At 37.0% G+C, this 16,605-nt stretch overlaps 1 protein-coding gene across 1 annotated transcript; it reads right to left on the bottom strand.

Moving 5' to 3' along the window:
* Positions 1 to 400: 400 nt before the first annotated feature.
* Positions 401 to 16,037, bottom strand: LOC132185661 (aldo-keto reductase family 4 member C10). Its single transcript, XM_059599430.2, has 3 exons — positions 14,815 to 16,037; positions 12,339 to 12,593; positions 401 to 1,044 (listed from the first exon to the last, which is right to left on the bottom strand). The coding sequence occupies exons 1-3, from the start codon at positions 15,379 to 15,381 to the stop codon at positions 784 to 786; spliced, it is 1,083 nt and encodes a 360-aa protein (XP_059455413.1). The 5' UTR covers positions 15,382 to 16,037; the 3' UTR covers positions 401 to 783.
* Between the last annotated feature and the right edge of the window lie 568 nt (positions 16,038 to 16,605).

The following is a 16,605-nucleotide window of genomic DNA, read 5'->3' as shown; positions in this document are numbered from 1 at the left end:
GTATAACGATTCCAGAAATTTGGTTCTAAACTGATGTGATACCGACTAATGTGATCTATTGTTTTAATAAATAAAGGCATATAAAGGTGACAGGGTGGTGACGCATCAGTTTGGAACCAAAATTTTGGAATTGTTATGGTAATTGCAAAATTACTGCTAATGGTTAGCGAAACAAATAATAAAAGAGATACTAATTAATTTTCAGAAGACTGCTAAAGTAGAAAACAAATTAACACTGTTAAAAATACAGTGTACCAAAGCAACAATCAACACAAGTTTTCATAAAATAATTAAATGTGCAAACCAGATATTTATATTAAAACAGAAGAAGCTTAAGGCTTGATGACATATTGAAATGCAATTCCAGCTATATTCAGATACAAAGGGAACATTGAAGATCGACCAAAAATGTGCAAGTCATAATGTATGATAGCCGATTCAGGCAACTTCATTCATACTGATTGATGTTGATTCTCTAAGTGCAACCATTCAATAATACAATCAATCCATGCTGAAAATAGTAGCACCCCGACCTTTTTTTTTTTTTTTTTTGTAATTTTATTTCGCATCAAAGACATCATCGTGGCTGGAAGATCTAAAGATATCATCTTTGTTTTCAAACACAAATATTCCCCACTTTTTCAATTAACAGAGTCTGGTTTGACTTTCTATTCTTGCACCAACAAATCAAAATCTTACAAACAATAGGCACATGACATATCATAACTTGATCACACATTTGAACACCAATGGCACAACATCTGAAGCAAATAATATGAAATATCAGGCATTGGACTCCATGTCATCTTCCATCTCACGCACAGCTTGTAGTGGACGGCTCCCAAACATAAAGACATTGTCCGAAAGATTACTCAGAGGACTATGTCCAAATAAACACACCTGTGGTTCAATCTGGTTCAAGCGGTTCCACTCATCATCTGAGAGAGACCAACTGAAAATGTCTATGTTTTGCCTTATCCTGTCAGCTTTCAGGCTACAAGGTAGGACACTGGTTCCCCTTTGCAGTCCCCACCGCAAAATAACCTACAACAGAATAAAGCACAGAGTTATGAGCATTGTCTTGAATTTTGGTCTTCAATAGAGAATTAGGAACACGTGCATTTAATTGATTGTTAAAGAGTAAGTTCCTAATTACAATGATTGCTTGGTGGGCTTGTTTTGGCAGCCAAAGAGGTGGTGCTTTCACCAATTTCAGTGCCAGAATCATCCAACCCCTGATGCTTGTTCCCAATGTCACTTGCCCACCCGTTCTTTTTTTATCTTCTTATTTATTTATTTTATTGAGGGGGGGGGGGGATTCTTTCCTCATTGCTCTGTTTGCTCTTCATGTATGTTTGGTATGTTTGGTATCCTAATTGTTCATAGGACAAACCATGATAGTGACATCAGAATGTCCATAGATTTGAAATCCAGCAATTGCATTGCATTCAAAACTGAAAAAAAATGGGACATTTAATTGATTTTCTAAAAGAACCATCCATTGCAATTTTTAAAAATGACGAGTAGATACAAAAGCAAATCATGCAGAAAGGAGAAAAATAAGTTGAAAAAAAAAAAAAAAAAACAAGTTCTGAAATTCATGTCTACAGAGGCCCCAGTCAAAATCATTACAGAGAAAAAGTCAAAAGTAGCATAATTGGTGCAAAATGTGCACATTTTAATTATCACTATAGGAAGAAGTAATTCCAATATGGACCACTAAGAAAAGTAGCCTATCAAAACACAAAGATAAGCCATATGCATGTGTATGTTTATTTATCACACGAAAATCTTAATCTAATGTTCTTGTACTCAAAAGTGGTAAGTGCTAAGTTGATAAAAATGGTAAATGCTAATGTGGCAAAATCTCAACCATTTAATTTAATTTTAAAAAAAAAAAAAAAAAAAAAAAAAAAAAGGGGGGATTTAAAGAATTCTACATAATAGAATACGCTGAGAATTCCAAAGGATCCTGTGCATCTAAATCAACTTATTTCAATGAATTAGAGTATTAAATTAAGTAATTAAATTCATTCATTTTTATTATCTTAAACTTTTTGGATAAGTAGTGATTTAGCATAGCATCAGAACAAAGGTCTTGAATTTAAACTCTGAGAGAGAGTTTGAGTCCACGCGTAAGAAGGAAGGGAGCGGGGGAAGAGGAAGGAAGGGAGTGGGGGAAGGGGGAGGAGGGGGGGAGGGGTGTTAGAATATTAAATTCACAAAACTTGAGCTTTTTAGATAAGTGATGATTTAACAACAAAAAACCAATCAATCGTATCATTATTCAAATATATATTGTCCCTAATAATGGTATATTTCAGTAAATGATTGTGTATCTTCCAAAAACAGAAAACAAACAATTACAATACACTTAAATTTAGGATTGAATTTATAAACAAAACAAAACTCTCACTAGTAGCGGAATGCAAGGTGTTTTGAAGACCGTAAGAGGCCAATGGAAGAACTCAAGAACATCTTGGTCAATTCGCTTTATATATGAACAAGGGCATATAGTATTTCCCATTTTCTAACTTTTCTTATTTTGAGGATTTTTGTGCTTCTTTTAAATACTTAAAAGGAACTACCTACATCATGTGTACTAGGGTTGCGCCCCTTTGCACTAAAAAATGATATGCAATACTTATATAAAAGATAATAACTAAAAAGGCTATATTTAATTGCATTAGTTTATTTGAGTAACTTAGTGAAGAATACCAAGGTGTTGCTACAAATATTATAAGTCAACCTAGAGGGCAAGGTTGATTTCAAGGGTGGCAGAATGTTAGGGAATCTTCTAAAAAATATATTATTTTTAAATTATTTGGAGGAATTCTATTTATTTCTTTCTTTAATTTAATATTCATCCTTACCATTTCTAATATAAAAATCCAAATAGCTGACCTTTTTTATTTTTTATTTTTATAAGTTTGTAAAGCCACTAGCCAACTAAACAAGCTCTATGAAATTATCTAACTAAGTCCAGTTCTCACCTTTCCCAAAACAGTCGGTTTAAAAGGAAGGACTCATGCTTAATTACCTATAAGAGTGGTCAAATATTATCACATAGAACATTTTTCTTACCCAAATAGAGATTGTTGTAAAGATTGTAAAGTGATCCATCTGGTATCACTCTGTATCATTGACAAGTGGTAAAGAAGGGATAGAGGATAGAGAAGCCCAACAATTAGATGGTTAAAGTTCAAGGGACAGAAACTAGTTATGTTTAAAGATAGTATGGTCAAAGATAAAATATCAGACTTAGAAGAAAATGCTAATACGATGGGGGATAGATGGAAAGTTGTTTACATTGGACATGCTCATTAGCACAGCATTTTGTTCAGGACATCCAATATCATCTGTCATCAAGATTGTCAAGGATGTGATGATTGGAAATCGAAACACCAAACAATGTAATAATCTTCGCACTTGGTTTCACTAGGAATCTGACAAGATTCTAGGGAATTTGAAATTCTCACCTTTGGTTTATTTTGGGAATCGTATAGCAATTATTTATTGTTCCAGAAGTACCCTTGAACAAGATAAACTTAAAACGCCTCATATATTATGATTTTGCAAATAAATACTAATAATAATACAACAAAAGACAAAAATAGAATGGGGCCCAATTAAAAGAAATAGTACGACATAAATCTCAAATAAAAAATAATACTTACCTTAACACTTTAAGCTGTCCTTGATAAATGATTAGGTTAGCACAAGATGAGGGAGTACACAAGAATGGTCAACTATTTTGTTAGTCAGGGGGGTATTGAATAAGGATAATTCTCACTAAACTGAAAATGGTGCCATCCAATGCCATAGGAGTTTAGATGCCAGTATATTTTCATAAGAATCCGCATTCCCACAAAAATGAGGGTTTTAAGTACCAAACAGCAGAATGCCCATAATTTCTGAGAAATCCTAAATTATTCAGCGAACCAAATAATAGGACTCTAATCATAGTTGATTGGTGCTGCATTTGTAAAAATAATGTGAGATAGTCAACCATCTCGTCATTGTTCTGTGGCAACATACGTGTAGCCGTTAGTGAAACCTTGGTCTTTCATTTTCAAATGCAAATCTAATGCTAAGCCACACACCAAATTTTGGCAACCCATATTACTAAGTACTCTTAAAAGCCACCCAACATGGCCTTATCTCAATACGGTGAGAGGATTTGCAGGGATGGGCTTGTTTGTTTGCAATTTGCTTATGGAGTCTGCACGCCAATGAGCATATGAATTGCCAAAAATCCCCATTGTTGTGGAAATGTGGTGGCAAACAAAACTTTTCGGGCATCCACATCCCGTACACTACAAAAGTTGCCTAGCACCCACCTATGACCAAATTGACAACATATTTAATGTAACATACACAATTCCATTGCAAATTATTTTTTTGATAAGTAAAATTCCATTGCAAATTATATAACAAAATACAATATGATAGTAAATATATAGTAAATTGTATACCTGTATTTATAAATTAAATAAATTACTTTATATAAAATACCACAGAATATTATTATATATGATAAATAATTTTATTATAGAAATAAATTTATCTAATTACAATTACATGAAATTCATTTATTTTTTATATTATTTTAGCATTATTCATATTAAACACATTATTCATATAGATTGAGTACTTTTGGAAAAATAAACATTTCTTAAAGGGTTTCTAAAAATAGACCAAATCGAAGATTTTTTTTTGTAAGTAAATAGAAGAATTTCAATTCCCAGGAATCTTGTTAGATTCATAGTAAAACCAAACATGGATATGCTTTCATGTGCATTTAGATTCTTAGACATTGCATTTTTGTAAATTTGGATGCCAAGAGGCATACTGCATATTCAGAACCAAACAACTACTATAAAATGAATCACAAAGATACTTATCAAAAAAAAAAAAAAAAATTGAATCACTAAGACAGAACTCTCTAAAAGGATAGTCACTTGTTGACCAATAAGATAAATCGAAGTAGAGTTTATTTTCCTTTTTCTTTTATTTTTTTTTTTTCTGAAAGGGCTTGGAAAAGAAGTGGAAACAAATGTTTACCATTAACTCACCATAAATGAAATTAACCAACGTCTATAGAAGCATCTAAAATATGTATATGGTTTGGTATGTTGTCCTCTATCTCTTATAGATATCCTCAAACATTCTAATAGCATGCTTATGACAGCATCTCAAGTTTCTAGCTAAAGTCAATTCAAGATTCATGTTTGAAGATGCACCTCATATTCTATTTAGATCTGCATTTGCAAACTCAGGAAATTGACATTGCTTAAATTAGAAAAGAAAAAGAAAGAGAGAAAATTGTATAACCAAAAAAAGACAAATGTATTAGAAACATAACAGGACCAAGATGAAAACTTCTCCATGATCCTCTCTCATCTTAAGGGGCAACTCCTAAGTTTCATAGAAATCATATGTACACTGTTAAGAGTATTGACCCACTTCTCGGCAGCTAAAACTTTTGGGTTAAATGGTTCCTATATATTATCAGACCCTCAGTTTGACTTATAGGTCTTGAGTTTGACTTTTGTAAATCCCCGTTTGTTTCGGTTTTTGTTTTGGTTCTACATGTGCAATGTCCATGTTCGTTTATATTTATTATGCAATCCTGCACGTGAGAGAGGATGTTAGAACTAGTCTTTCTTTTCTTTTCTTTTTTTATAGGTTCTACATGTGCAATGTCAAAATATTTTTAAAAGTGAAAGGTGCAACCCGAGTACAAAGGAAGTATATAAGAGAAACACCTAGCTAAAAGGAGAAAAAAGAACAAGGAAATCATGAAAGCTACACACAACAAAAGCTAAAAACGCTGCCCAAATATAAAGAGTACTAAAATATGAGGACTTAAGCTCCACTAACGTCCTCTCGCGGTCCTCGAAAGGACATCATCCACCAATGTCCTCTTGCACATAGAACACCTATCAATCATAACATGCTTCTTTCTAAGATTGTCAATGGTAAGGATCTTTCCTAGGGTTGCCGATCAAGCAAAAAAGTTCGCTCTCAAAGGAACCTTGGTCCACCAAATACTCTTCCAAGGAAAAGGAATGTCATCATTACAAACAAGGACATTGTAGAAGGAGCTAACAACAAACAACCCTTTTTTGGAGGGGGTCCACCAAAGCTTGTCTTCACCTTCCCATCTTACTCTAATTGAGTACAATAAATTGAAAAACGAGAGAAACACATCCATCTCCCAATCATAAGCCACTCTAGAAAAGCTTCCTTCAGGGCCTTGTCCCCACACCACAGATCATGCCAGAAACTAACCTTGATGCTATCTCCCACCTGAAATCTGGTGTGACTTGAAAACATCCTCCAACCCCTGTTGACATTTTTCCATAACCCTACCCTATACCACCCAAGTGGCTCATTAGAATACCACTCACCCCACGAATTGCCAAATTAGAGCCTACCAAAACTTTCCACCACACCTCTCTCTCATGCACATAACGCCATAGTTATTTCCTGAGAGCGCATGATTAAACATCAACAAGTTCCGAACCCCCAATCCTCCTTTAAAGATCAGAAAACAAACCTTAAACCAACTTACCAAGTGAAATTTGAACTCTTCTCCTATCCCGCCCTATAAGAAATCTCGATGAAGCTTTTTTATGCGATTTGCAACACCCGCAATGAGAAGAAAGAGGGACAAGAAATACGTTGGCAAATTGGAAAGTGTGCTCTGAATAAGGGTAGCCCTACCCGTAGACAAGTACATCCTTTTCCAATTAGCCAACTGACACTCTTATCTTTTCAATAACACCATCACAAATATACTTAGCCATATAGAAGGCCCTAACGAAAGACCAAAATACTTCAAAGGCAAAGAAAAAACCTCGCTGCTCAAAATGCCCGTCAACCCATCCACATTCTCCACATTACCCACAAGAACTAATTCCAATTTAGCCAGATTAATCTTCAACCGAAAACAGCTTGGAAGCATAATTTTTTTTTATATTAGTAATAAACCAATCTCGTTAAAAGTGTAAGGCGCCCATAACTACATAGGAAGTATACAAAAGGAACCTACTAACTAGAAAGAGAAAAATGAGCCAAGAAGTCACTATAACTAATCAACAGAGTAGACACAAACGCCATCGTCTAAAGATACAATGTTTCGTAAAACAAAGATAAAACTTCCCCTAGCATCCTGTCCCTATCCTCAATGTTTTTATCATTCATTTTCCTCCATAAACACCAAAAGAGGCACGTATGTACCATTTTCCACACCCCAAAAGCACACATAAGGCTTAGCCCCACAAAAAGGAAAAGTGTCATCTGCAAACAATAGATGTGAGATGTCGACAACCTAGAGTGCCTAGACCCTAGAAAAAATCCTGAGAGAAGACCCCCATGAATAGTTGCAGAAGGCAGTGATGGAAAGAGGGCAGGGGGCAATATAGGCCATGGCCCCCCCTCAATTCTTATGAAAAAAAATTTAAGGTTAAATTTAAGTTTTCAAGTCTTTGGCCTTTACCCAAGTAAGGAAAAATAAAAATTGGCCCCTACTAACAATTTTTTTTGGCCCTACATATAAATGTTTTTCGTCTTACCCAATAAAAATTTTGACTCTACGCACTAAATTTTTTAGCCCTATTGTTCCTACCCAAAAAATATTTTGAGTCATGCCCATTAAAACCTAAAAGCTGATTACTCATCCTCAAATCTTTTGGCCCTTACCCATTAAAAACTATAGTAACCTTATTTTTGGCCCTAACCCATTAAGCAGGTTACCCATTTGAGATTTGGCCCTACCTACTAAATTTTATATTTCTTCATCATTTTGTTGTACATCTCGTTAAGCACAAGTCCACAATCAAGAACCTTAAAATTTGAAATTTAGAGCTTACTTTCCTATAATTATTTAATTTTCCAAACAAAAAATAAATGAAAAAACGCGATTTGCAACACAAAAGTAGTGCAAAGTAATTTGGTTTTTATCTTAAACGTGGCTCAAACTCACTATGTTCTCATCTCATTGTTGTTGCTTCTTCTTCATGTGAATTTCAATATGGGTTTTTAATTTTTTTTTCGTTCTTTCTTTCTCCTACTTTATACCCTAGTGTGTACCTAATCACTATGGGGATTTCTTTGGGCTATTGAACCACTTTAGATGATAAAATAAATTAATTAATTAATTCCTGTCCCTTTTTTTAATTTTTTTTATGCCCCTGCCCATAATATTTTCTAGCTCTATCCCTGGTAGAAGGCATTCTACTTAATGTCTTCATCACAATAACAATACTAAAGAAACTAAATAGACTGCCATTCACCAAAAAAAAAAGCACCGAATAAATACAATACACTATCCAAGAGCGCCATTTCTCCCAGAAACCACACCTCATCAACAAGTACAAAATCCCAATTGACATGATCACAATATCTAGTTTGCATAGCACCCCTGGCTCACCAGATCTGATTCTACTATCCAAACATTATTTTGCAAAGGAAACAAAATCAAGGATTTGCCTACCTTGAACAAAAGAATTCTAGGTTTTCAAAATAATCTTCTCCACAACCCTTTCAAACTATTGGCAAGAACTTTGGCAAAAATATTATAAACTCCACTCACAAGACTAATAGGCCAAAATTCCCTAAGATCAATATCCCTAGATTTCTTCAGAATACGAGCAATGAAGGTGGCCTTAAGAATTTTTTTCAAACTTACTACTAGCATGAAAATCATGGAACACCCCTATAATGTCTACCTTGATCACATCCCAACAAGCTTGGAAAAAGACATAGAAAAACCATCAGGACTAGCGCCTTACTACTATTCATACCTTTCACCACCTCAAGATCCTCATTCTCCTCAAGTGACCTCTCTAACCCCAGGGCTTCCTTCACGACTATGGAGTCAAAAACCAGGCTATCCGGCTTAGGCCGCCAACTGAACTATGTTGAGAACCTATCATAGTATTCCACAATATGTTCCCTGATAGCAGATTGATCAAAAGAGACTAAGCCATCTACTGACAACGCTCCAATGGAATTGTTTCTCCTATTCGAGTTGGCCACCCAAGGAAACCACTTTGTGCATTTGTCACCCTCTTTTAGCCGAAGAGCCCTTGACTTTTGCCTCCAACTTATCTCCTCCATTAAGGTAACTTTTTCCAATTCACTTATAACCAAAGTTTTCCTCAACTTCTTTCCATCAACTAAAGCCCTCACTTCCTCCAACCCATCAAGAACACACAACTCCTCCATAAGAGATATTTTATGGAGTTATCGGGCTTAGATTCTATTGGGCTAAAGGTTGCGAAGCAAGTCGAGGTAAAGGCCTAATATGTGCCTTTAATTCCTCCTGAAGGTCCTTCTAAAAAGAATCACATCCTTTGATTAAATACATAAGGGCCCCCTTTCAATGAAATGAGTGTTTCATGTGAAGCCTAATCTTAGGCGGGTCAGGAGAGCAGAGGCTCCTACAAGTTTTGACCTGGTTGTGGATATGGGTCGCATTAGCTTGGAAACGAATCAATTTGACTCCACCCAATCTAGTGGCTCGTCTGTGGATCAGTTGCGAGTTGTCGCTAGTATCATTGCTAGTGCATGAGCTAAGCAAAATGCCGACGACACAACTTTGCAAGTTGTTAGCTTGCCACTTGCTATGGATTGGGGTCTAGCCGGCAACGCAACTTTGCAATCTGTTAGCTCATCAGTGGACTCGTCGGCAGTCTCGAGGTTGTTGTGAGGGATGCCATTGCCTAAACTAGCCGGTATCCCTCCAACCATGGAGGATCCATCAGTGCTTCCGTTGAGTATCATCTACCCCCCTCCTTTACCCTTAGATTTCGTCGGTGATGTGGCTGAGCTGGTACCCATTCCTCCTAGACTCTCTGTTGTGAAGTCTGGTGACTTTGTTTGCAGGCTTGTGAGTTTGCCTTGTCTGGGTAGGCACGTAGGCTTGAATTTATTGCCGGAGGGTGGGGGGGGTGGGTTAGTGCCTGTTCGTTCTGCCATTCTTCTCCTCTTTCCAAAGGGGCGTTGTAGGGTGGGGGGGGGGGGGCAGTGCATGTGTAGTGAAGAATAAAGGCTCTACCTTTGCTGAGCTAATTGGGGGTGAAGTGGGGATTAGGGGGAGGAGTGATGCTCTTGTATCCCGACCTTGTGTGGATGTGGATTTGTTCTTTGAGGAGGAGCCTACTCCATGGAGATTTTGTCCAATAGTTTCTAAGAAGAGTAGCAGGGTCTTTGCCTTTAGCCTGGGTGCTGCAAATAGTGAAGAAAATACAACATATTGTGGGGCTTGTGTGTGAGGGTTTTGAATAGGAGCTAATGGCCTTGTTTGCGGCCATTGAAGCTAGCCATTCGGAGAAGGAGTCAACCTTATGCTCCAGTTTTGAGATAATCGAGAATTAAGAAGGTTAGTTTGCTCCATAAACTATGATGAAAAGTGGGAGTGCTAGCCATGGTAGAGTTAAGGGGAGGGTTGCGGGTGTTTGTTATGAAGCCCAAGCTAATGTCTTGGAATCTAAGGGGGTTGAACAAGGGTGACAAGCATTTGAGAGTCAGAAACCTTCTTAGACAATGAAAGGCAGATACTATTTGTTTGTTGGAGTCTAAAACTAGAGCTCATCTCCAATAGCATTGTGCGAAGCTTGTGGGGGTATTAGCAATCGAATTGGAGCTAGTCACCTTCTAATTCTGGTGGTATATTGGTTATATAGGATAGAAGGGCGGTGGAGAAGATCGAAGAGTGTGTTGGGGAGTATATTGTAGCTTGCTTCTTCATAAATATCGAAGATGGTTTCTCTTGGGCTTTTGTGGGGGTTTATGGGCCTAATTCCTAATTCTGATTGTGATAAAAAAGGTACTTATTAGAGGAGTCGTCTAGTTTGCTTAGTTGGTCAAACTTCTTGTTGTGCATTGGGGGAGATTTCAACATCACCTACTTTCCTAATGAAAGATAAGGTGAAGCTTGTTTTAGCCCCGTTATGATGTAGTTTTTTTATTGTATTTCTGAGCTGAGCCTCATGGATCTTTGTGGCGTCCTACATCGCCTGAGCATGGAGATGGAAATATGCTTATATGTATACTTACACCCTTCATGACAACAATGCATTTTAAAGCCATGATGGTCATGATTCCATCAGAACTTTGCAGTTAAGCAAGCTTATGTGAGAGTAGTATTAGGAAGGATGATCTTCTGGGAAGTCTGGTGAAAGCCAAAAACAGACAATATTGTGTGTTAATAGGATGGGGTGTTACAAAATGTTATTAGAGCCATTGCCCAGCCTAAGATGGGGAGAGCGTGCACAAGCCCATGAGGGTCGCCAGGGGGCACTCGATGCGACTCTAAGAATGGACTAATCCCATGAGGGTCGCCAACGGGGACGCTGGGTCCCAAGAGGGGGTGATTGTGGCATCCCACATCGCCTGGGTATGGACATGAAGATATGCTTATATGTATACTTACACCCTTTATAACAACAACGCGTTTTAAAGCCGTAATGGTCATGATCCCATCAGAACTCTGCAGTTAAGTGAGCTTATACGAGAATAGTACTAGGATGGGTAACTCTCCTGCGAAGTCTGGTTCGGTGGAACCAAAAGCGGACAATATTGTTTGTCAATAGGGTGAGGTGTTACAATCTTCCCCTTGTATGGGGCACTTTTTTACTTGGCCTAATCTCCCCCTTGGTTAAGAATTAATAGGTTTCTTATTTCTCTAGAGTGGAAAGCTCAATTTCCTAATCTTTTTCAAAAAAGGTCACATAGATTGTGCTCAGCCCACTTCTTAATAGCTTAAATTTTGGATAGATGGTTTCTAACCTATATGATCAACACTTTGATATCATTTTCACCCTATGCAGTAATCTAAACACAATGCAAGGTATTGAGTACAATGTGATGGTAGCCAAAAAATTTAGTTTCTTATGTTTATGGTGTTATATAGAGTACTTTAATTTCCACTTAAGACCTGTTTTGTGAATATTGCATTTTTTATTCTTGCCATTCAAGAAAAAGGATTTTTTTCGCGTGTACTTTATAATTTATGTGTGCATGATAGTGCAACATGCTAGTTTTTTGCATTTCATATGATTGTATAACCAAGAGCAGGATAATTGACAACATTTTTTAAGCCATAAAGAAGTGGTAGCCAGCATTAAAATAAGCCTTTAAAAATTAAAGGACATGATAAATCCATTGTATTCTCCAGTATAGGCAAGGAAAGTCCAGTTGGCTAATTCCATATAGGCAGAAAGCAACAAAACTACGATATCTAATCATAATGCTATAAAACAATTAGAGTTGACATGAGTGATATGAGTAGGAAGCAGAAAAATAGATAATAGCTGAGTCAAAAGTACCTGCTCTGGTGTCTTTTTATGTCTATCAGCTATTTGTGCAACAACTGACAATTTGAGCATAGGGCCATGCACAGATCTTGATCTCCTAAATGATATGCGAGGAGTTCCAGGTTCATCTTCCCCACCTGATCCACTGTCAGATGGTCCAGGAGTTGAAGTAGGTACTCCTAAAGGTGTATGAGCAGATACATGGATACCTTTTAGTTGACAGAACTTCACAAGTTCATTTTGCCTCCAGAAAGGGTGCAATTCCACCTAAGAAAAGGGAACCATAAATAATTTAAGTACCCCAAAGTTTCCTGGCATCCATGAATTAAAATAAGAACCAAAAGAAAAAAGAAAAGGGTTCGTACTGTTCTACGTATCAATCTCGAAAAAGCAAAAATAAAAACAACAGTGTTCCATATTCAAAAGAGGCAAGACATTGTACAGGTACCAAACTTAAGTATTAAATTCTTATGCGTTTCAGTACAAGACACTGGGGAGGTGATGATTAGTCAAAAATATTAAAAGGTTGAACAAAGGCTACTGTAATCGACAAAATTATGTCTAACTATCATATGGAAAAAAGGGGAAATGAGACGCATGGGATAACTTTTATCCAACTACAATTTTCCATTTTGGTCCCTAACAAATTATTTAGAAAGATATATGTACAAGTTAATCGGTTCGTTGTTTGTTTCCAATGCCAATATTGAGTAAGAAAGATGCCATGAAGAGGTACATTGCTAGCTACTAGCCATGGTGTCCTAAGAAGAGAGCTCCTACTTCAACAAATATTGAACCTTAAAAATATTGTTGTAGTGTTGGTTTAAAGATATCTAAAGGAGCAAACTAAAGTATTTGGGATCAGAATATATGGAATTCATATAGTTTTAAAAGCAACCTTGAGGAACAAGGTGGGGATGCCATGCCGGCCTTCTTCAAAGCCAGGAAAACAGCTAACCTTACCTAGGTGGTACACCACCTCTTAGATGAACGTCAAATAGATTTATAGTTACCCCCATTCTAACAATGAGTTTCTATCACGACCCAAATAAGGATTAGCCACATTTGTGTCATATCTCAAAATGACTATCCAAAGTTACAACTAAGACCTCCTAAAATTACTTATACAAAGCCTCACCCTATAGACAACCAATGTTAAACTTTGCATATATACATACGTCTTCATAAGCCACCCACCGAATGTAACTTAACTTTCACAATCCAAGATAGCATAGCCTTTCCCACTCAAATTTCTAATGTTTTCATCAGGGCTTACATTTTGTTGCAGTACCTAGCACCACATGGCTTGGCTCTAATACCATTTTTCCCGACACGGGAAAAATGCTAGCCACATATGTGCGATGCTATAAAAAGACTAATATAAATTATAATTAGAACTCTGTAATGTCACTTACATAGCCCACTCTCATCTAGTACACAACCATTGTAGAGCTTGGAAAATATACACCTTCATAATCTACCCACCCAATGTGGAACTTAACTTTCAAAATCCAAGGTATCATAATCCCCCTCACTCAAATTGAATGAAAATCCTCATCAAGACCTAATTGTGATGTTATAGGTACTAGGTTGGACCTATTGACCTTTCCATAGGTACTCCATAGGTACTAGGTTGGCTTTCGTGCTATTTGTCAAGATGCAAAGAAATGCTAGCGAAGGTGTACATTTTCCAAAAACGCTAGCATTTACATTTACAATCTGCAGTATACCCCAAAAACGCTACACCTCAAAAGAACTAGATATAGTTACAATTAGAAGTCCCTATAAGCATTCGTCTAACCTAGTACACAAACAATATGGGACTTGTTGTATTCACCCATTTATGATTCACCCACCTAATGTAGACTTGGCTTTCACAATACAGAGTATCAAAGTTTCTCTATTTGTACAATCTGAAATATGGTGGTAGCTGTACAATACTTGCTTTTACCCTTCAATTATTGAAATTGTCTGAATCAGCAACCCATCAATGACAACCATAAACCACAAAGAACAAGAGTACGTTGGGAGTGAAGATTTCAGCTAGACTAACTGGTAAAGTGTGTTAATCTGGGTTAGAAAAGAGTAATGACAGAGCCAAGCTGTTACTACTAAATTCGGTTAGCGATTGATCTGGGTTCAGTTCTGTAATTCATTGAAAACTACCACCTCATACTTATTAACTAATAATAATTGAGAAGTCGAAATAGCAATGCTTTCTCCAGGTGGGAATAGATTCTGGTACTCTATTTTTCAAAATAAATAATAAGTAAATAAATGAAAGGATCATTGACGTAGAAAGCATTATCTCTCAATAACCTTTCTATTTCGAATGTTACTAGGCGTGGAATATCCCAGTCAACTCGCGGAAGCATATAATTGTCTCTCACCAATGATCCGTGAATTTACTTTATCGTGGTTCTTTATGAGTCTATGCTTGAAGCAAAGCAGAATCCTTTGAATCAAGAAGAATAATCATATAACCAACCTGATTCACCGCAGGTACAATTTTTGCAAATTTAAGCAATTCTTTGATCTGCTGGATGCTGAAATTGCTGACTCCAATAGCTCGAACCAGACCCAACTCAACGAGACCTTCCATGGCTTTCCACGCTTTCTTCAACCGATTCAAAAACTGCCTATACTCACTCCCCGACTTTGAAGGAGGATCAGTAGCATCACCAAACGCCGAGCTCTCGGGCCAATGCATCAAATAGAGATCCAAGAAAGAAACTCCAAGATTCTTGAGAGAAACTTTAACATAGTTCTCGATTTTATTAAGTGAATTCATGGTACAGTATAGCTTAGAAGTTAAGAAAACATCCTCCCTCTTCAATGAACCTTTGAATGCGTCGGTGAGTGCTTCCCCAACTTCAGTCTCATTCCCATAAAGATGTGCACAATCTATATGACGGTACCCAACCGACAATGCCGTTTTTACAGCTCCAACACAGAGGTCTCCGCCGCTCTGCCATGTCCCAAGTCCAATGGCTGGAATTTTAGCTCCTGTGTTTAACACAAAGTAATTTCCTGGTGTTCCACCTTTTCCTTTCATCCCCTCTAACTTCTCAGATGAATCAATGGGCAAAACAAATAGCTTTCAAATAACCCAGTTACCCAGAATCACAAAGGTGCAAGAATCAAAGTTCAAATTCCAACAACTCAAGCTAATATAATATAAATATAGGTGGTTTATGAAATCCTGTCCAAGGTGATATACTAAATCCAATATATCAGGAACGGAATTGAGATATTCAAATCAAACAGAAACCCAGAAATCAAATATTAAAAGAAAAAGATCCCAATTCAGAGACAATCAAAAGCGATTGAATTCCGAGGAAGACAATGAAGCATTTCCCAAGTCAAATGAAGTACACAAGTTTGACCACCAAACAAAACCCAACTTGTGTTCGGCAACTTGTCTGAATGAAGAATAAAACGAGCAAACTAGAATTGAATCACCGAATTACAAGACACTCTCAAAACAAAAAATCATTTCGATTGATTTGCGAGGAAAGCAGGAAATGAAGACCAAGATTGGATCGCTTTGTCTGAGAATATAGAAGCGAATATTCAAAAGGGCAGAGCTTCGGTCAACAACGGCAACAAAGAGTAAGAAACGCCCCCAAGCCAACACTCAAAATAAAAGCTTAGCTGTAAACGACTAGAAAGTCAATCTCTCTCTCTCTCTCTCCCTATTAAGAATGCAAAAATAGGTAGAGTCCTATCAGCATTAATAGGAAATAGAAGACAAAAAGAAAGGGTGTGCTCAGTAAAATAAGGCAACAAAAAAGAAGTTGGGTAGGGACTCGAAATTCAAGGTTAAACCCACCTAACTGTGAAGCCTCCGCTGGTCTAGGCCAACCGTCACCTACCCACCAAACTTAACAGCGTCATTCATAAGACACTGCATACGGGCTAAACTAACGGTGGGTGTCGGTTATCTCGGTGACGGTAAAATTGGCAATATTAACCGTTACTATAAAGTCGGTGCAATAACGGTCGGTAAGCAGTAATGAGCCATTGGCCTAGATTCATTTTTTTGGGGCCATTATGATTGGCCCAAACCCTGTAATCTTTAATTGCCTGCTGTTTGGGGCCTTGGGCCTTATTTTCTTTTCCGGCCCAGTTTATCTTCCATGCATAGTGCACTGGCCCAATTTCTGTTGTCAATATTTCAATTGTATCGATTTTTAAAGCAAATAATTTTAAGTTGACTAGGAAAGAAGAAGTTAATGAAAAGATAGTTGAAAAAGAATTCACTAATAGACTTGGGATC

Source organism: Corylus avellana, chromosome 2, assembly GCF_965113065.1.
Source record: "Corylus avellana chromosome 2, dhCorAvel1.hap1.2, whole genome shotgun sequence".
NCBI classification, from domain to species: Eukaryota; Viridiplantae; Streptophyta; class Magnoliopsida; order Fagales; family Betulaceae; genus Corylus; species Corylus avellana.
The sequence above is the reverse complement of the archived record's forward strand: the minus strand, read 5'-3'. Positions and strand labels throughout refer to the sequence as shown.

Bases quoted from the DNA above. Each gene is read 5' to 3' on its own strand.
- LOC132185661 (XM_059599430.2), bottom strand. From the start codon at position 15,381: ATGAAAGGAAAAGGTGGAACACCAGGAAATTACTTTGTGTTAAACACA. The intron at 12,594-14,814 runs GTTGGTTATATG...CCCTTTTCTTAG, and splicing joins TTGTACCTGCGGTGAATCAG to GTGGAATTGCACCCTTTCTG. The intron at 1,045-12,338 runs GTACTTTTGACT...ATTCTGTTGTAG, and splicing joins ATAAAAAGACACCAGAGCAG to GTTATTTTGCGGTGGGGACT.